The 21,261-nt window shown below is 37.2% G+C and overlaps 2 protein-coding genes across 3 annotated transcripts in view; one reads left to right on the top strand and one right to left on the bottom strand.

Annotated features, from left to right (window-relative positions):
* Positions 1 to 21,261, top strand: part of KLHL3 (kelch like family member 3) — a 275,618-nt gene that overhangs the window by 766 nt on the left and 253,591 nt on the right. The window lies entirely within an intron of this gene.
* Positions 765 to 21,058, bottom strand: MYOT (myotilin). Its single transcript, XM_032157989.2, has 10 exons — positions 20,965 to 21,058; positions 17,913 to 18,479; positions 12,894 to 13,068; positions 11,281 to 11,382; positions 8,044 to 8,093; positions 6,805 to 6,937; positions 5,328 to 5,535; positions 2,396 to 2,561; positions 1,617 to 1,750; positions 765 to 1,402 (listed from the first exon to the last, which is right to left on the bottom strand). The coding sequence occupies exons 2-10, from the start codon at positions 18,266 to 18,268 to the stop codon at positions 1,230 to 1,232; spliced, it is 1,497 nt and encodes a 498-aa protein (XP_032013880.1). The 5' UTR covers positions 18,269 to 18,479; positions 20,965 to 21,058; the 3' UTR covers positions 765 to 1,229.

The raw sequence follows: 21,261 nt of genomic DNA, 5'->3' as shown, positions 1-21,261 counted from the left end.
GATGTAGACTGCTGTCGATAAATGCTGTTTTATGTGTAGATAAAAAGCAAAACTGGGCCACACAGTAGTGAGGGTCAAAAACTACCATTGATGAGAGGAACAGGAGAGGCCTCTCAAAAGGCTGACAGCCAGTGAACTAGAGGCCCGAGAGGAAAAAAAGCTTTAGAATAGTTTTAACAAAAGGATTTGAGCTTTCCTGTACTGGGACTCTCAGCTGTTCACAAAATTATGCTTTCTAAAGTAACAGATTATCTGAAATTGAAATTATTAGAGGAAAAACACCCATATATAGGTATTCAAATTTACATAATAATTATTTTTTTTTAGAGATGGAGTCTTACTGTATTTCCCAGTCTGGCCTCAAACTCCTGATCTTAAGGGATCCCCAGCTCAACCTCTCCCAGCAGCTGGGACTACAGGGCTGTCAAATTTACATTAACTGTGAGAATTAAGCAGGTAACCTCTAGAGACTATTCTTATTCCTTTGAGCATAACAGACTGAAAAATCCTTAAGAATTAGAAACCTATTTGGTTAAAACAAAATCACAAATTCAGTAGATTCAGTCATGATTTAAGTTATTGTGATTGCCTTTGAACTGCAAACCATGGAAAGTCTAGCTTAGTTTCTAGAGGAATTGGCTGAGCTGTAAGTGAGCTTCACACTGTTCTAGAATATAACATTGCTCTTTTGGAACTTGTTATTCATAGGTTTTGCTGAGTGGAGTTTTATTTTACAGATCTAGACTTTTGTGAAGAGGAGACAGTCCATTTTAAATATTTGAATTTTATTCTCTTTTGACATAAAACTGTGGAACACTCAGATAATCTATACCATGTTAGTATTCCTACAAGAGAAAACGGGTAAAACAGTATTTAGAAAGCAGTACCAGTAAACGTTATTACAAGCATTAGATGTGTTTAAAAAGTTGATACTAATTTATAACCTGTAATTGTTAAATGTGCATGACTTAAATGTTAAAATCCTGTATTTTAAGATAGTCTTCTACAGTTACAAATCCATATACCCAGATTTCCTGTAGGCTTCACAAATGGGAGGGGTACATAGAATGTGCAAGAGTCAAAGGATAAATAATATTATAAATATATATTAACTATATTACCTAATTAAAACCATAATCTGTTAATACAGCTATGGATTAATTTCAAAAAAAGTAACCAAATATATTACTAATGGTGTAGTTGGCTGTTTTCCAATGTTGGTAAAGTTATTAAAGTTCTTCACTTTCATAGAGTCCAGATTGAGCTGCCAAACGCTGAAATTCTCCTTCTGGGTTAAAAGCTTGTTTTACATTCAAACCTTTCCCATTAAGTGCTAAATATTTGCTGAATGTTGGTCGAACCCGTAACTGCTTAGGAGCTGGAAGAGTTTGGTTTGGACGTGCTGAAATAGATCACATAAAAGTTGGTTCAGAAAACCTGTTTTAACCAAATTGGTCACACTAGGTATTTATTATCAGACAGGAAAAGAAAAAAGAACCAAAACTGATTATATATGGGAAAATCTCTCAAATTTTACACTCTGGTGGGATTTGCATTTCTTATTAAATCTTCCTAGTTAAATCCCTTGTAATATTTTGGTTAATAGTATGACATACCCGTAACGTCTAATCTTGTGTTACATGTGGTCACTCCAGCTTCATTAACTGCTGACACAGTATACCACCCAGCATCTTTCTTGTTTACGTCTTTTATCAGTAAAGTAACTCTTCCAGTGTTATCTTGATATAAGCTGAAAAAAAATTTTTTAAGAAATGAAAGTACAGGAATTATTTCTGTGAAGTGGATGTCTCTGACCTACAGTCAGACTAGGAAGAAAAAAACATTTGAAAATTCCAAAGCTGTATCTATTTATTGCCAAATAGCTATTCGTTTTCTTGAATTAAACATCCTCCCTTGGGTGCTGTCTCCCTCTGCTCTTCAATCTGTCCCCTAATGGTCCCTGTCATTCACTCGGGTGTGTCTGTGTTTGTATTTATGGTATAGGGGAATGGAGGGGTCCTGACCTGTTCTCTTATCTGTCTCCTACCTCCTCCTTTGTTTAATAAAGGCTGAAGCTTTTCGTAAAGAAAAAAAAGAAAAGAAAACATCCCCCTTTAATCTTGTTTTTGTTGTTTATTTCCTTGAGCCATCTTTCATCATCGTTGATAAAAAGATAAATCCTAGTCTACTTTATGCCTTACATTTCTGATTAGTGGAATCTGGCTTACTGAAGTTTTCTTATATTTTTATCTAATATATATTTTATTACATTATTCTTTAGTGTTTTAAAAACTAGACAAATTGAGATAAATGCATGCCATTTATAATGCATGTTAAAAAGTATAACTGGATTCACCCAAATAAACTATAGTAAGTCTAGAAATACATATCCTACCTTATTCGGTCAGTGTTGAATTGTACCATTTCATTATTTCTTTTCCAGAAAAGCTTTGGTGGAGGTATAGCCGAGATCTGGCATTCTAGTTTCACTGAATCTCCCTCTAAAACTTTTTTGCTCTGCGGTTTGTAGATAAACATTGGTGCTCTTTTATGTTCTTTTGCTATATATTAATACAAAAATTCAAGTATTTGAAATATTATAAAAAAGGTATTAAATCAAACCAAGGTATTGTGAAATTTGTACGTTGATATTAAAATGTTAAAAAGCAACAGCAACAGAATTAGAAACTTTTAGTTAAAAAGACATGCAATACTATTTTATTATGCCATTCAGAATTCTAAACTCTAATGTAATGATTCATTGAATTGATAATCAGATAATTATATTTCATTCAAACTGAAGTCATATTTTTTTTTTTTTTTGAGACGGAGTCTCGCTCTTTTGCCCAGGCTGGAGCACAGTGGCACAATCTTGGCTCACTGCAACCTCTGCCTCCCAGGTTCAAGGAATTCTCCTGCCACAGCCTCCTGAGTAGCTGGGATTACAGGCGTGCACCACACCCAACTAATTTTTGTATTTTTTTTAGTGGACACAGGGTTTTGCCATGTTAGCCAGGCTGATCTCTAACTCCTGGCCTCAAGTGATCTGCCCACCTCAGCCTCCTAAAGTGTTGGGATTACAGTCATGAGCCACAGTGCCTGGCCCAAATTTAAGTTATATTCTTTATCATCTCATCTACAGGGAGGCAGCATGAGTGATGGAAAGAGTATCAGACAACTTGGGTTCAAATTACCTATTGGCTCCATGAGCCATGCCAAATTGGTAAAATTTTGTTTCGTTTCTCTGAGTCTCAGTTTTATCTATTGTTTTTTTAAAAAAAAAATCCAGATAGTAGTGACTGTTGTGTCTACCACACAAAATAATTCTAAGGAACAAATGAGATAAACGAAGAGATACTTTGTAAACTGTGAAGGAATATGGGAATATCAGTAATTATTATGACCTTATTTTCAGCTACCTGATGGGAGAGAGGAAATGATAGTTCAGTACCATAACCCTGGTTTTTCTGAAGGAGAAATGAGATTAAACAGATGGCAGCCAAGATCTCTTTCAGCTCTACTATTGTAGTATTTCTGAAGCCATTGGTACAAATAGGATTTGCCTAAACTTTAATCACTTAAATTATATGTGTTTTTGAAAATTTCCAGCTGACTAGTTTTTCCCTGAGATTGAGGCCCTTTGATATATTATAGAATAATCTTAAAGATTTTGTATTGACCCTGGGTAGAATATAAACTCAAGAAAATAGTTTATCCTTTAACCTGATCAAACTTTTGTATAATAAACAGTGAATTATAGCAAAATATCTCTTATGCAATATACAATGACTTAAAGTATTAAAAATGTGGTATGGGTTGAGTATCCATTATCTGAAATGCTTGGGACCAGAAGTGTTTTGGATTTCTGATTTTTTTTTTTATTTTAGAATATTAGCGTTATACTAGTTGAGCATCCTTAACCTGAAAATCCAGAATGCTCTAATGAACACTTCCTTTGTGTGTCATGTCGATTTTGGAGCATCTTAAAGATTTCAGATTTTTGGATTAGGGATACTCAACTTGTATATTTAAAGCACTTAAAGTATAAAATTTAAAAACCACACACTAGTTTTATAAGAACTGCTCTACTTAAGACAGATTTGAGACATAAACGTAGCCCTACCTGTTTTCTAAAGCAAGTAGGCCTGTTTTGGTTATAATTAGACATTAGTTTCCTAGTAAAAAGGACATAGTCTAAGGCTAAAAGTTGATATTTACTCTTGATTTTTTAAGAAATTTTTTTAAACAAGGTCTCACTGTGTCACCCAGGCCGGAGTACAGTGGTGCAATCATAGCTCACTGTAACCTCAAACTCCAGGCTCAAGTTATCCTCCTGCCTTAGTCTCTCTAGTAGCTGGGACTATAGGTGTGCACCACTATGCCCAGCTAATTATTTTTTGTAGAGACAAAGAAGATCTTGCTATTTATTAACCTGGCCGGTCTCAAACTCCTTGGCTCAAGTGATCCTTCCACCTTGGCGCCTCTTTTTTTTTTTTAATTAATTAATTAATTTTTTTTTTGAGACGGAGTCTCGCTCTGTCGCCCAGGCTGGAGTGCAGTGACGCAATCTCGGCTCACTGCAAGCTCCGCCTCCCAGGTTCACGCCATTCTCCTGCCTCAGCCTCTCCGAGTAGCTGAGACTACAGGCGCCCGCCACCACGCCCGGCTAATTTTTTGTATTTTTAGTAGAGATGGGGTTTCACCGTGGTCTGGATCTCCTGACCTCGTGATCCGCCCGCCTCGGCCTCCCAAAGTGCTGGGATTACAAGCGTGAGCCGCCGCGCCCGGCCATTGGCGCCTCTTAAAGTGTTGGGATTGCAGGCCTAAGTTACTATACCCAGCCTACTCTTCACTTTTAAACTATGTATTTAACGTTTGACAGATTATGATAATTCTGTAATATTATGAGTCAGATTGGTTATTTGTATTATCCTCATTTTGGAAAAACAAAGACTAGAGAAATGATTAGACTAAGATTTTCATTTTGAGACTCTATAGTTACATCTAGAAATGCTTATGCTTCCTTATTTGGTTTGTCTAAAATTGTATGATTTATTTTCTCTCCAGAAAAGCTTTGGTGATAGATCTGTCATTCTAGTTTCACTGACTTTCCTTTACATATCTCTATATATATGTGTGTGTATATGTGTGTGTATATATATATATATATTTTTCCTGTGGTTTGTAGATAAAAATGGACATTCCAATAGATTGTGTAGACATTAACCTTAAATATGAAGTCTGCTGGGCTTTTCTTTTAAAATACTTTCTTTTTTTCAATACTTCTGGATTTTAAGGAATTTTCAAGGGTCTCTTTGGAGGCTTACCAAGGACATCCAGCTGCACAGTGAAGGTGGCTTCTCCTGCTCTATTCTTGGCAACACATGCATAAGCCCCTGCGTCTGAAGCTCTGACTACTTCAAAGATGAGTGAATGAAAACCCTTCTCAGACACTATCATTTTGTGCAAATCATCTGATTGAACCGGTCTTCCATTTAGATACCATGACACATCAGGAGCTGGCAGTCCGCTCACCTAGAAAGAAAAACACAAGGAGATGGCAGAATTTTAAAGTATTGCGTCACTGAAACCTATTTGTCCATATATGAATTTAAACAGTTCCCGTATCTGAGTGGGTTGTGATTGAAATGCAAAGCAAGAGCTCAAAAGGTATTTATAATTTTTTAAACAAAACATTGGAAATTAAGATCCTTGAAATATAGTATTTTTAGACTGTCTCAAACCATAACTCTTTTACATGCAACCTCAGTCTCTTTATGAACTCTTAATTACTATATTTAGAACATTAATTTATGTTACATTGGTTTCCATAAGGAATATAGAAGTCATATTGCTTTTCTGGCTAAACGTGACTGCAAATCAAGTCCCAGAGGCACATATATATGAGGCTTACTGATCTAATGAGTAATTTTCTAAAACAGGTGTTCTTGAGCTATAGTTTGGCATATAAATGGCAATTTGTTTAGTGTTTTTACATAAACTGTTAACAATGGAATCCAAAGCTTTAACACTAACGAGTTCATAAGGAATCTGTAAAAAAATTTTTATAAGGAAAAGTTCTCCAAAATAAGGATAATAAAAATATAACCTCTTCTAAAGAGCTTTTCTAGTCTGAGGGACTCTTTTAGGCCAAGAGAAAGCAGGGTGGCTTGAATTTCTCGATAGAGGAGAATTGGAGAGACACTATACTTTAAGGCTGGGCACAGTGGCTCACGCCTGTAATCCCAGCACTTTGGGAAGCCAAGGTGAGTGGATCGCCTTGAACCCAGGAGTTCTAGGCTAGCTGGGCATGGTGGCACGCGTCTGTAGTTTCAGCTACTAGGGAGGCTGAGGTGGGATGATGGCTTGAGCCTGGGAGACAGGTTGCAGTGAGCTGAGATTGTGCCATTGCACTCCAGCCTGGGTGACAGAGCAAGACCCTGTCTCAAAAAAAAAAAAAAGGCACTATGCTTTTAAAATTATATTGTTCTGATAGCTTCACTTATAAAAGTATTTATTAGGTATACGTGTTTACTCAATCCTCATAATTTTTTGGGGGTATTTGTTATCCCATTTTACAGATGAGGAGACAAAAGCACAGAGAGGTTAAATGACTTGTCTAAGGTTGCTTAGCTGGAAGATGGCAGAGCCAGAATTCAAACCCACATCAGTTTGACTTCAGAATTTGTGTTCTCGTCCATTGTACGTACTGCTTTGCAAGCTATGAAGTAGGAAAAGGACATTTTTCAAAACTTAGTATCCCATTATTAATTTTCCCCCAGTACTTTTGAACTCTTCTCTTACTTTGAAGTCCATTCTGCAGAATCTTCCTTCATCAATCGACATGTTCTCTGGCACTTGAATGAAACGTGGTGGGTAAAATTTCTCCTGGATTGCATCCTGATCATTCACATTTCCCCTTGAGGATGATCTACTTCTACAAGAATATTTTGGTAACAACTATGTGTAAATATTATCATTGCTTTTCATTTTGCACAAATATAGTTTAGCCATCAATTTTTTTTTCAATGGAGTTTCACTCTTGTTGCCCAGGCTGGAGTACAGTGGCCCAGTCTCAGCTCACTCAGGAGGCTAAGGCAGGAGAATCACTTGAACCTGGGAGGCGGAGGTTGCAGTGAGCCGAGATCGCATCGCTGTGCTCCAGCCTAGAGGACAGAGTGAGAGTCTTTCTCAAAAATAAATAAATAAATAAAAATATCCAAATTAAGTTTTTGACGTTTTTCTATAGTGGTGGTGTGAACGTGTATATAGTTAATATTCAGAGATGTCGTATTTCAGTTATACCAACCTCTGCCTCTTGGGTTCAAGCGATTCTCCTGCCTCAGCCTCCCGAGTAGCTGGGATTACGACATGTGCTACTACGCCTGGCTAATTTTGTGTTTTTAGTAGAGATGGGGTTTCACTATGTTGGTCAGCCTGGTCTTGAACTCCTGACCTCAGGTGATCTACCCACCTCGGCCTTCCAAAGTGCTGGGATTACAGGTGTGAGCCACTGTGTCCAGCCTAGCCATCAAATTTGAAACCACAGAATCTACTGTTTGATCTGATAGTGTAATAACAATGGAGAGAGGCCTTAGGGCTGTATTTACCTGTGGCATATTTGATGACTATTAGAAATGGTAGCAATTTAGAAACATCTGGTACAAATTGTACATCTTAGCTTCTCTTTTACAGTGCCATGAATTGATGAAGAAATGGTCTATTAAAATGCCCAGTACCCAGTGGATTATTCTTACCACCAAAGATTGTATAATTAGAACTAGGTCTCCATTGTCATGAAAAAATTGTTTAATATAGAAGCATGATCCTGGCTTATTTGACCAAAACGTTAAAAAGTTCCCCTGTGATAGTTTTGATAATTAACGTCAAAATTTTGGTCATCTTCTCATACATTAGAAAATACACATTGTATTTTTTAAAAGGTATAGAGTAGGCTTGAGGGCTTTATAAATATTACATTTTTAAGCTGAAAATATTTTAGATAGGAAAACATACATTTCTTTAAAATTAAAAAGTTTTTACCTTACTTGTGATGTAGGAACTTGCAGCCGCGCGTGTTCTGAGTTGTGTAGCTTGAAATTAAAACAAAGTAAGAATGTTTACATGCAATTGTTAGCTTGAATGAAGCAGAATTAAGTAGTTATAGTTGAAAGGAACATTCCTATTTTGGCTGTATTTGAACAGCGCTGGTAAGTTCTATATATTCAGCTTTTAAGCACTTAAAGTACAGTGCACTAACGTACTGCAACTCTAGCAAGAAGCCCAGAATTAATAGGACTATTCAACAAGTATTATTTATGAAAATTAGCTAGACTTGGAATTGATGGTGGTTCATTTTTCAGATGACTATTTTATGACAAAGGATGATGTGTCTCCCTGGTGCATTTGAAATGGGAGCACAGAGTACAGATTGTCCTTTAGTAAAACAGGAATAGACATGAAGTCACTTGTATTGGCAGTAGCTACAGGGTATTATGCCTGCTGCTCAAAAGTGGCACCAACAGCAGTAAACACATAATAGACTGGAAAATTCTTCTCTTTTTAGCTAGTGGCACAAAATCCTGATGGACTCCACGAAAGGTATGTGTAGAGCTTTGAAAAAGCTTTGTAAAATAGCATTAATTCCTGTTTAATAAAGTTATATTTAAGCAAACATCTTTTAGGATTTATATCCAAACACCAGAAAGTTATTTCTATTTGAGAATAAAATCAGGGATTTATGAAAATTATAAGAGAACTAATTGATTAAGTAGTGTGTATTTTGCGTTTCACTGTGCTTAGCACAGTGGGAGATACAAAGTGGAAAATACAGTCTCTACCCAAAGCTGTGTAGGAGCACACAAAATCTGAGTACAAATAATTTGCTTTGGGAATGAATCTATTTAGCTAATGTATTTTGTCATTTTTAAGGCAAAAGTCTTACAACTCTGTAACAATTTTTGGCTAGCCTTAAGGTTCTCTAAGCAAAATACCAAAACAACTGGTCAATTCAGTGATCAAACAAATCAACTAATTTTTTGGTAAAGTAAAAGTAATCCAATTAAAAATATCCAGGCTCGGCACAGTGGCTCACGCCTGTAATCCTAGCACTTTGGGAGGCCGAGGCAGGCGGATCCCGAGATCGAGACCATCCTGGCTAACACGGTGAAACCCCATCTCTACTAAAAATACAAAAAAAAAAAAAAAAATCCGGGGTGGGGGGGGGGGCCCCTTTAGCCCAGCTACCTGGGGAGGCGGAGGCGGGAAAATGGCATGAACCCGGGAGGGAGAGTTTGCAGAGCCCAGATCCCGCCCCAGCACTCCAGCCCGGGGGAAAAAGCAAAACCCCCTCTCCAAAAAAAAAAAAAAAAAAAAAGATCAACCATCATCAGTATAATATTGCTTTGAATAATTCCTGTAATAGTGATGAGTTTGTGTCTCATTTTTGCTATAATCTTCCATACCAAGTGCAGAGCCCAACATACAAGTAGGTTCTCCATGTAAATTAGTTGAATGAACGAATTCATGAACTGTTTAGTAGCCAAAAATAAATTTAAGTTCTCTTTTCAGTTTCTAGTTCTTGCTCTGGTAGACCCTCTTCCATCCTTTTTAGTAGGTGTAGTTGCATCAAACAGAACCAAAAACTTAATTTCAAAGGCCAGGTGTGGTGGCTCATGCCTGTAATCCCAGCACTTTGGGAGGCTGAGGTAGGCGGATCACTTGAGCTCAGGAGTTTAAGACCAGCCTGGGTAACACGGTGAAATCACCATCTCTGCTAGAAAATATAAAAATTAGCCAGCACAGTGTGCGCACCTATAGTCCCATCTATTTGGGAGTCTGAGGCACGAGAATCACTTGAACTTGGGAGGTAGAGGTTGGAAAAAAACTGAATTTCAGTTTTCTACATTTGGAAGCTAGGAATACTTGTGTTCCTGGTTTAATCTCTTTGGCTCCCAGTTTCTTGTGGACTTTTTGGAGGGAATGAAAGGTAACTACGAAGGAAGAAAGAGTGCTAACGTTCAGTCTACCTGTCCAACTGAACATTTTTCTTTTTTCTTTTTTTTTGTTTGAGATGGAGTCTCTCTCTCTCACCCAGGCTGGAGTGCAGTGGTGCGATTTTGGCTCACTGCAACTTCCATCTTAGGGGTTCAAGTGATTCTTCTGCCTCAGCCTCCTGAGTAGCTGGGACTACAGGCGTGGGCCACCACACCCAGCTAATTTTCGTATTTTTAGTAGAGACTGGGTTTCACCATGTTGGCCAGGTTCCCCTCGATCTCTTGACCTCGTGATCCACCCACCTCGGCCTCCCAAAGTGCTGAGATTACAGGCATGAGCCACTGTGCCTAGCCACCAATTGTACATTTTTCTTTGGGGTTAAGTTTACTTGTTAAAATCAAGTTGAGGCCAGGCGTGGTGGCTCATGCTTGTAATCCTAGCACTTTTGGAGGCCAAGGCATTCCAGCCTGGCCAACACGGTGAAACCCCATCTCTACTAAAAATACAAAAATTAGCTGGGCCTGATGGTGTGCGCCTGTAATCCCAGCTACTTGAGAGGCTGAGGCAGGAGAATCACTTGAACCGGGGAGGTGGAGTTTGCAGTGAGCTGAGATTGTGCCACTGCACTCCAGCCTGCCTGGGTGACAGAGCAAGACTGTCTCAAAAAAAAAAAAAAAAAAAAAAAAAAAATCGATCAGGTGCAAACCTGTGGGATATGCCACCATAAAGTTAATCCCTTCTTGGAAAGGATATGTTTGTTAATCTTAGAACAATTACTCATGAGGGGTTTTCTTTTGGTTTTCAGAAAGCATTTTTTGAAAACAGGAATATAACAAAAGGAATTGGATGTTTCATTAGTACCACAAGTATATTTTAAAACATTGAAATGTTAAACAGCTTATGAGAAAGGTTATAATTACTTTCATTTATAATCTTAATTTCTGTCCTATTGGAGGTTCACAACCCATATATTCCCTGTCCGTGTAGACACTATAGAGAGTCCTAGGTCTAACTGATCCATAAATGTCCTGATAAAAAATAATGCCATTAGACTTCTTGTGTTTTGATTTTGTGACATTGTGTATCCAGGTATTAGAACTACCAGAAAATGGGGTAAAATGTGGTAAAATTATATATATATGTTTATCATGGCCTCTTTATGTATCCAATGGTGGATGGAACTGACCGACTTTTATTTCAGATGCTATTTGTAAGCATTTAGAAAAGCAGACATTTAAAAATCACACAGAATAAAAATACTCCACTTAGAGCATTTTAATTTACCTGCGAGTCTTGTGCACCACTGTCATCCTGAGCTTGAAACACGGCAGCTGCATTCTGTGGTCCTAGCAATCTGCGAGCCATCTTCTCTTCATATGTTAGACGCTTTAGAGAATTTATTGAGACAGTAATTAGATTTAATAAAAGATGTTTGTACAGGTTTACCTTAAAACCACTACTATAGGTCAGAACTTCAAAGAAGCTTAGTTCTATCTATTGAATGATAGATTCTATGTGTTTTTTTTTTTTTTTTGGAGATGGAGTCTTACTCCGTCTCCCAGGCTGGAGTGCAGTGGCACGATCTCCGCTCCCTGCAACCTCCTGCCTCCTGGGTTCACGCCATTTTCCTGCCTCAGCCTCCTGAGTAGCTGGGACTACAGGTGCCTGCCACTATGCCCAGCTAATTTTTTGTATTTTTAGTAGAGACTGGGTTTCACCATGTTAGCCAGGATGGTCTTGATCTCTTGACCTTGTGATCCACCCGCCTTGGCCTCCCCAAGTGCTGGGATTATAGGCGTGAGCCACTGTGCTCAGCTGATTCTATTTTTTTTTTTAAGTCTTTTCTTCCATTCAAAGCATTTTCCTTCTGTTCTAGTACCATTTCCCTCACTTGCAGTAAAGGTTCACTTAGGCTTTCTTTTTGCTCCTATGACAGGCAAGCATAATCGCTCTTAAATAAGGATCTCCTAAGTAAAGGGAAATTCAACCCTTTTCTCCGTTGTTCTGCATGTTCCAGTCAGCTTTGTTTTTGAATATAATACTTCATGTGCTCACATTCAGAAGTAATTTTTATTTAATTTTAATTAAATGATTTTTGAGACAGAGCCTCACTCTGTCGCCCAGGCTGGAGTGCAGTGGCACAATCTTGGCTCATGGCAACCTACGCCTCCTGGGTTCAAGCAATTCTCCTTTCTCAGCCTCCTAAGTAGCTGGAACTACAGGCGCATGCCACCCCACCTGGCTAATTTTTTATTTTTAGTAGAGATGGGGTTTCACCATATTGGTCAGGCTGTTCTCAAACTCCTAACCTTGGTGATCTACCTGCCTTGGCCTCCCAAAGTGCTGGGATTACAGACATGAGCCACTGCACCCAGCCAGGAGTAACTTTTATTAAATAAGCACTGAATATTTGATTGTACTAACATCTGATTGAGAGCAGTCCAACTGATAGGCTAAATGTATTTGTATTAAAGGCATATAGTACTGTTTAAAGATAAGTTACTAATATAATATACACAATAAGGACTACATAATAAGAATTATAGCAGTGATTACCTGTCAATATTATACATCAAAGTACACTAAGTTGACTTGACAGTAATTCCTAATAGTTATTTGGGCATCAGACATATTTTATGAGAGGGTAATATTTAATAACAGAAAAATTTCATTGAACCATTCAGATACATTTTTCATTTGCTTCATTCTTTTACTATTGTAAACCAAGAGGTGATTTCATGCAGAGAGAAATGGAATAGGGCCCAAATATTCCTTCTTTTTATATAATCTTATTCCTTGCTGATATATGGACCTAGATCTGTGAGACAGAACTTCCTTATTAAAATTAGCTTTTATAGTTTAATTGGCCTTTTGTACAAAATAGACATCTTGCCCACTTGATTTCCATTATGAAGAAGGGTGTCCTTGCATTTCAGCTTTCTTTCCAAATCTTGAATCAAAGCTTCTTTTGATCCTTGTATTTCATGATCAGGAGTTCTTGGTGTGGGCTTAGCATTTGCAGTTTGGGATGGCTTAGCATTTACAGGTTGGCCAGCTGAGAATTGTTGATAGCTTTAAAAAGGAAAAAGAAAAGATTTTTAAAAAGAAGGTCTTGGCCTCATTTTGCAAGTTACCTTTAGATATGTTGAGTTTACCACTTAGTACTACTAGTATTATTAAAAACAAATTGCCCTAATAACAGTCAAGAAATATTTGATAAGAATGGTTACTATCTTTTTTTTTCCTTTTGGCAAATGGAAATTAAGTGTCAGGAGGAAGAATTTAGAATAGACATAAGGAGGATGTCCTTCCTTGAAGATCTTCCTTAAGGAATGTGAGAGTAAGTCTAGTTAATGGCAGCTTGAGAGCTCTTCCAATCTTATGACCAATTTCTTTAACAAAATTTTTTTTAGATTCTGGGAGTACATGTGCAGGTTTGTTACATGGGTATATTGTATGATGCTGGGGTTTGGCCTTCTAATGATTCTGTCACCCAAGAGGTGAACATAGTACCTGATAGGTAGTTTTTGAACCCCTTTCCACCTCCTTCTCCGCTTTCTGCTTTTGGGATCTCCAGTGTTTATTGTTTTCATCTTTGTGTTCATATGTACCCAATGTTTAGCTCCCACTTATAAATGAGAACATGCTCTATTTTATTTTCTGTTTCCGTGTTAGTTTGCTTAGAATAATGGCCTCAAGCTGCATCTGTATTGCTGCAAAGGACATAATTTTGTTCTTTATTACAGCTACGATGACCGAATTTCTTGTTTGATTTATGGGTAGATATTAAGTGGTGGTGTGCTGGAGCTGGTTCATATGGGCTGATTTTTAGCATCTTTTCCCAGCTTCCTGTGATTTCATGTTATAGTTTGAAATTGGTTGTGGTGGAAGTATTTACACCAGGGAAATCGGTAAATATCACAAATAATGGCTCTTTCTTCCAATGATTGTTAGACATTTACCAGCACACCACTGGCTTTTAGTGAATAATCTTTTGCTTTGAATGGAGTCTACTGTTTACACAGTCATTGACTTTCCTGTAATTTCCAATTCCTATTAATTTCATATTCTAGGAAATCCAAGTATGGCACTATATAACAGCAAATAACTTCTAAAGTAATGACAGTTTCTTCAATACTGCTGAAGTGATTTTTAGAGAAAGAATGGGATGATTTGAGGAAGGAGAAAGAAATGTAAACTGGAAAAAAAGCAAATAAAGTCTTTATTTCAAATTTTGATCCTAAATTTTTTCTAGGATGTCCTTCCCCTCCCGTATTTCCCTTGTTGATTCTGATAGAGGATAGGGTGGTATTTAGAGAGTCCCGTATTTTTAGATCTGTTAGGTAGCTTACATGTATCACAGTGCTTTTATTCAGTTTTTACCTAGTTTATCCATTTAGAGCCCTGCAGGGGCTAATCTTTATTTTTAATTTTTATTTATTTTTTTGAGATGGAGTCCCGCTCTGTCACCCAGGCTGGAGTGCAGTGGTGCGATCTCGGCTCACTGCAACCTCTGCCTCCCGGGTTCAGGTGATTCTCCTGTCTCAGCCTCCCAAGTAGCTGGGATTACAGGCACCCGCCACCATGCTTGGCTAATTTTTGTATTTTTGATAGAAACGGGGTTTTGCCATGTTGGCCAGGCTGGTCTCAAACTGCTGACCTCTGGTAATCTGCCTGCCTGGGCCTCCCAAAGTGCTGGGATTACAGGCTTGAGCCACCGCACCCGGCCTGCAGGGACTAATCTTTATTAATCTATTTAATGTGAGGAAACTAGCCACTGCCCTCAATGAGTGTTTTACCATTATTACAATAAATGTTTTCTGGCTATCCAGATGAGACAATCTTGGTCTCTTCTCTGAAATGATCCTTTCCAAATATTCTCAAGGATCATTGAAAGGACTTGTGAGCTAAGTAGAAATATATTTCTTCCAAGTAGGGCCAGAGTTTTAATTTTTATTGGCTTTGGGGACTTGGTTAGTAATCATTAGATTGTAAACATTCTGGAGAAAAAATATGTCTTATTTCTTATCATTATATCATTTATATCCATGAACACAGAGCATGGGTATAGGAGATACTATCAGTTGAGTGAATGAGTGATTTTCATAGTATTCAGGACACTCTATTGAAAGCTAATGATACACATTTCCTCTTCTGACATTTCAGGTCTTAACAATCTTCATGGTTGTCTATATAAATCTTTAAAGCCTGATTTATTCAGTTAATAGCCAAACAAAATGTTTTTTAAAATAGCGATTTTTTTTTTTTTAAAGATTGAATTCCTAGATCAAAGTGGCAAAAATCTCTTTGGCCTTATAGATCTCATATTTTTTCAATTGTATGGAATTATAATAGCCCACTTTTTTTTTTTTGAGACAGAGTTTCATTCTAGTTGTCCAGGCTGGAGTGCAATGGCATGGACTTGGCTCACTGCAACCTCTGCCTCTGTCCGTCTCCCGGGTTCAAGTGATTCTCATGCCTCAGCCTCCCAAGTAGCTGGGATTACAGGCGCCTGCCACAACACCCTGCTAATTTTTTTGGTTGTTTTTAAGTAGAGACAGGGTTTCACCATGTTGGCCAGGCTGGTCTCAAACTCCTGACTTCGGGTGATCTGTCCACCTTGGCCTCCCAAAGTGCTGGGATTACAGGTGTGAGCCACATCTGGCCTAGCCTACTGTTTTTTTTTTTAATGCTAGCTTATCATCTTTATAAGTCACACATTTGTTAACGTGAATTAGCATTAAATAATTGTTCTTAGACTTGTTATATCTGGGAAATTCTAAATATATCTGAGAAATCCTGAAGGATTATCAAAACCAATCCTGAGAATCACTGATGCATATGTAACCTCAGTCACTTTGTTCACTGAATACTCTCATTATTCCCAGTTTAGGTGGGATAAGTGTTAACGACTTGATAAATGTTCCCATTTACAAACTAATAGTACGTTTGCACACTGCTTTGATAGGTCCTTTCTCTATCATTAATTACCTAACTCTTTAATATTGCTACAGACCAGAAAATTGAAGCACTGGGTAGGTAGAGTGCTTGCTGAATTTCACATAGCAAGCTTTTTGGAAGGAATAATTGAGTTCCCCTCAATTTTCAGTCTGTGGTTTGATCAACTGGGTAAAATGTTTGCTTAAGAGCTTCCTATTGATGAAAATCTAAATAAAGCTTTCAGACTTCTCTGGGTCAGAATCCAAGGGATTATTTTGGAAGTCAAGGCAAACTGGAGCCCAACAAAACAATGAGGGAGTTGTGCACAAATGTTCAAAGGGCCAGGGCTTTCCACTCTGTACAGCTGGACACAAAATGGGTATCAAGTAGCTATGGGAAGATTAAAGAGTTATCTGTGGTTGCTGAAAATGGAACAGCTGAAGTGGATCTTTCATCTCTGGTTTGGGGACCTCCTAGGCTTTATTTCTTATTATCTTTTTGCCTTTCTTTCTCTTTTCTTAAGTGTTTGATAACTTCCTTTTCTGGGCAGTAATTTGAAATATGATTGAAAGACTTTACCAAGAAAAACAAAAAATTCTTTTAGATTTTAAATTGCTAATATAGGAAATATGGAAATAATAGAAAGCTAGATGGAAAATGATCATCTGGGTAAATGTAACCAAGAAAGATCTATATATTATGGATGTAAAGGGAATTTGGGAGGGAAGAGAAAGAAAGGGCTCTCAATTATTAAAAATAACCTTTTAAAATATTAGGTTAAACCTGTGAGAATGCCATTTTTGTAGGTCAAAAACAGTTGACAATCAGCCATTTCAAATGGTTCAACTGAATATCTGTAGGATTCTAACAAATGTTTTTGGTTTTCTGGATTTTTATTTTTCAAAATATTGAAAAGGTTTTTTTTGCAAGTTGAATTGCTATAGGCAGTTCAACTAGATTTCCAAAGTTGTCACCAATAATAGGAGTTTGTAGAAAAATTAGCCTCTAGAGAAGACTGCGAGAAATTAGCAGAGTTGAGTGAATGTATTAGTAAGCCTGCAACAAAACATATTCCATCAGACAATTTTTGGGATGCCTCTGATTTAATTCTCTGATGTTCCAGCCAGCCAAGGAACAGGAAAGCTAATAGCCTTTAGTTTGCATAAGCACAGGGTATTCAGTTCATGTTTTAAAAAAAGCATAACCACCATGTCCTTTTTCATACTAGGTTCTCCTAGGACAGTCTTAGGGTAGTGGAAATAGCACATGTTTGCATAAGGCCTCAGTATTAGTCCCTGTATTTAGATCAACCCAACTAATTTGAACAAGGTGTGGTTTTAATTACCAAATGAAACCTTAAGGTCATAAGCCTTCATCTATTCAGGCCTTCCTTCTTCTGATCACAGTAAGGAAAACGTATACATTCCAGGGTCTGAGTTCCAGATTTTTTTATCGGTTAATTTAAAAATTTTTCAGCCAAGTGGATATTCAGGATTAGAGGGGAAAAGGGATAGGAAGAAAAGACTGAGAAGAAACTTAATAGCCTCTGCTTATGTGAGAGGAAATCCTATCTGAAGAAGAGCAGGCAGGTGTTCATCTTAGCCGAGCCCAGAACCAGAGGAATTAAATTTACAGCATGAGGAGCTTAGCTTAGAACTAAAGGAAAAGTTCATTGTTCTTGGGTATGTGAGAAATTATTTTTTTCAAAGATGGAAAATAATGGGTAAATAATTTTATGGGGTAATAGGTAATTGGGTTCAGCACAGCCTGGACACTGGAGAATGGTCAGATGACCTCTTATTGCCAGTACCCTGGTTCAGCATGTTCTAGTAGAACTATGGAATGAGACTGTAAGGTCACATTGCCTTTTTTAGATAGTAAAGAATGAACTGCAGCATACCCCCAAAACTCCTACCCCCTTGCAAACTCCTCAGATATAAGTTCACTGTACATGCAGTATATAAAAATTCACTTACTTGGAATCCATAGCGGAAGGGATTTTACTGCTATTGTAATCAGGCTGTGATGGTAATATGGAGCTGAGGAAGCTGGCTGGGGACTGGTTATAGGTGGTTGTAACCCTTTGGCCTGAGTTGGAGCCAGCAGGCTGCTGGGGAGAAGCAGGGAAAGCAGAGGAGGACATGGTGATGTGAGAGCTCAGTGTTGAGGAGGCAGAAAATCTTTGCTGTGTACACTGGCGGGGCTGGATGATAATGGAAGACTGTTTGGTCTGGCTAGAGAAGCTGGAGGTTTCTGGTCCAGGAGGCTGCAATCTGGAGCCACATGGGTTTTGGGACTGGATGAAGTGTTTTGGACGTTCGTAGTTAAACATGCTTAGTTGGTATATGGAAGATGAAGGCAAGTTATTACTATAATAATTTGTTCCTGGAAGGGTGGGGCCCTGAATTTGGGGCCACAAGCCTGGAATTACGGAAGGTTGTAAGGAATCAGAAGCAACCTTGGTCTGCTCTTCCTTGTTAAGATCCTGAGAATACTGTGCTCCTGGCTTTGGTAGAATGAGCTTCTCTTGAAGAATATTGTTCCTTCAAAAGGAGAAAATAATTGTTACAATATTTGCTTAAACAATAACATTGTTTATTTGACGTCTTTCAGATCTTATGTGCTTTTTCTTTTCCTTTCCTTCCTTCCTTTGTGTGTGTGTGTGTGTGTGTGTGTGTGTGTGTATATCTTGCTTGATTGCCCAGGCGATCATAGCTCACTGTAGCTCCTCCAACTCCTGGGCACAAGCGATCCTTCCACTGCACCCTCCAGAGTAAGGACTACACATATAAGCCACCAGGCCTGGCTAATTTTTCTTTTTTTTTTTCTTTCTTCTTTTTTTTTTTTTTTCAATAGAGACAGGGTTTCACTATGTTGCCTAAACTGGTCTTAAACTCCTAGCTGCAAGCAGTCCTCCCACCTCAGCCTCCCTTGGTGCTGGGGTTACAGGTATGAGCCACTGCACCCAGCTGAGCGGATTGCTTTTTAACCTTACAATTCATTGCTTCTTTTTCTCTCCTTGATTCCACATTGACCATATTACTAAACTAGATTTTAATTAAGGAGTGACTGTGTGTATATGTTTATGTAGAATATATGTTACAGGCTGCATTCCAGAGCCACTTATACATTTTTCTGTTTTTATTATGTATTTTTAAACAGAATCATACGTTCTAATTCTGTTATTTTTAGATTATACTTCATAGTTGTTGGTCTTGATGTTCTTTTAATTATTTAGAGTTTTACTTTTTATTATTTGTTTAGTATATATTTTAGACAAATTTTGTTTTTTGGTCTTTTTTTTCTTTTTTTTTGCCACACCTTTGGAGATCTCAGACTAATTTTGAAATTGCTTTAGCTCTTTTACTTTTTCTTTTCAAATGGCAAACAGGAAGCATAGAAGTAAATAAGACACATATGAAACTAGTCTATACCTTACCAAGAAAAGACAGGTGCCATTCCTCCTACTTAGCTCTGTAGTGGGCCTCCTGCCTTCCTACAGTACATCCTCATTTTTTCGTAGATGAAACATTTGCCATGAAAATCAACCTCGAAGGATTATATTTGCCTCTGATTTTTTTTCCATTAGTATGGTAAACCTAAGCAGGACTGTATATAGACATTACACACAAAGACTAGCCATATAAATTGTTTTAACACTAATCCTGTTTTCATTGAAAATATATCAGATAAATTGATTCAAAATACATTTGCCTATTTTGTTTCATATAGTATAAGCCAATACTGAGATAATGACAAATCAAACTTTTAACTGAAAAATTAACCAAATTGTTTGTCATCATTGAAACGAAGTCTTGTAATTATTTTAGTTACAGTCTTGGATAAAATGTTAATAAAACTTATCCAGACCAAACAGTTTCATCCTAAATAATAGGATACTTTCAAAAAATAGTATTTCAAAGTTGCCTATGTAGAGTTAAATTAAAACTAGCAATTTTCGGAAAAAACGGAAATGTAATTCAACTAAACAGCCAAGAGAGACGCTATTGAGAAAGAATACTTAAAAAGTTAAATATTCCTTAATTTCAAGTTTATGAACACAAATACATTAAACTAGAATGCATTTTAGAAATGAACTACTTTAGGCATTTAAATTGTTGGGGAAAAACATCCTGAAGGAGGGCCTTGAGTAGATCTAAAAAAAAAAGTCTATTTCAAGGCAAGTAATTTTGTAGTTATCGGTTTATTCAGTCTGTTGCAGAATTGAATCCAGAGTTTGATGCCTAAATTTCTTTCTGGGCAGGTACATTATTGAGACTCATTTCAGATAGCAAGGAATAAACCACTTATGAAATAGTAGATATTTTCCAAAAACAGTTCTTTTTTTTCTTTACATATATTTTCAGCATGTCAACTGTCTTGTACATGTTGATATTGACCTACATTGTTAATAATTAGCGATATTTTTAAAAGCCCAATTAAAATATGTTATTTCATAAGTTTCATTTTATCCATGTGTCAACAAAATTTTATACAGACTTTTACACAGGTAATCCTTTATTTTCTTTATGTTTGTAGTTACTGTTCAACAATTTAATTCCATAATAGATTCTGTTATATGACAGTGTCATTTTATTCCAAATAATGTTAAATGAATTTCAAAGATTTTTATAAATAAAGTACTATTCAGTCTCCTGTTTTAAAAATCTTAACATTTTTTTCCTGTCTGTCTCTAATATAGCATAGACTTGCACAGAAGACTGATAGAGGATATGTTGCGTTCATAAGACATCACAATTACATCAGATCAAGTGTCCCTTTTCAAGGAAAAATGGTGATTTAAAAATAATGACACACAGCTATCTTTCCTTCTATCATTTGTATGATGCCTTCCAGTCTCAATGAAATGAATGAGTCGCTTTCTCTTTAAATTTTTGTGTAATACCATTATAATGTTATGGCTTTCAAACTTTTTATCTGAAAATCATCTTTGTATACACTCATCTGATTTGGATGAAAAACAAAAACAAGACCTTAAAGTGTAGTAGGAATAAAGAAGGGACTTACCCGTAGTTCCAGAGGGTGCCAGCTGGGTTTAACCCACTATTGAAGGGAAGGAAGAGGCATCTCCTTCCCTCACAGACTAATCTAGTGGCTCTGTGCTTAGTATTATAGCACCACTGACTTTTATCAGCTGCCAAACAGTGACATCTGATGTGCTTGCCTGTCCATCTACCTATGCTGGCATGTCAAAGTAAGAGTCCACAATCTAAACAATATCTCAGATGTCTTAGTGATATTTAAGGAGTGGGATTATGTGAGCTTCTCTTGCAAGCCTCTTTATTTCGGATGTGAATTTTGACT

The sequence above is a fragment of the Hylobates moloch genome, unplaced genomic scaffold (genome assembly GCF_009828535.3).
Source record: "Hylobates moloch isolate HMO894 unplaced genomic scaffold, HMol_V3 SCAFFOLD_6, whole genome shotgun sequence".
Lineage (NCBI taxonomy): Eukaryota > Metazoa > Chordata > Mammalia > Primates > Hylobatidae > Hylobates > Hylobates moloch.
The sequence above is the reverse complement of the archived record's forward strand: the minus strand, read 5'-3'. Positions and strand labels throughout refer to the sequence as shown.

What these genes read in the sequence shown, in the direction of transcription:
- MYOT (XM_032157989.2), bottom strand. Translation starts at nt 18,268, where the DNA reads ATGTTTAACTACGAACGTCCAAAACACTTCATCCAGTCCCAAAACCCA. An exon ending in GTTCCTACATCACAAGTAAG is followed by an intron (nt 6,938 to 8,043) that starts GTAAAAACTTTT and finishes ATATTCTTGTAG; the next exon opens with AAGTAGATCATCCTCAAGGG. An exon ending in TCTGCAGAATGGACTTCAAA is followed by an intron (nt 5,536 to 6,804) that starts GTAAGAGAAGAG and finishes TTTTCTTTCTAG; the next exon opens with GTGAGCGGACTGCCAGCTCC.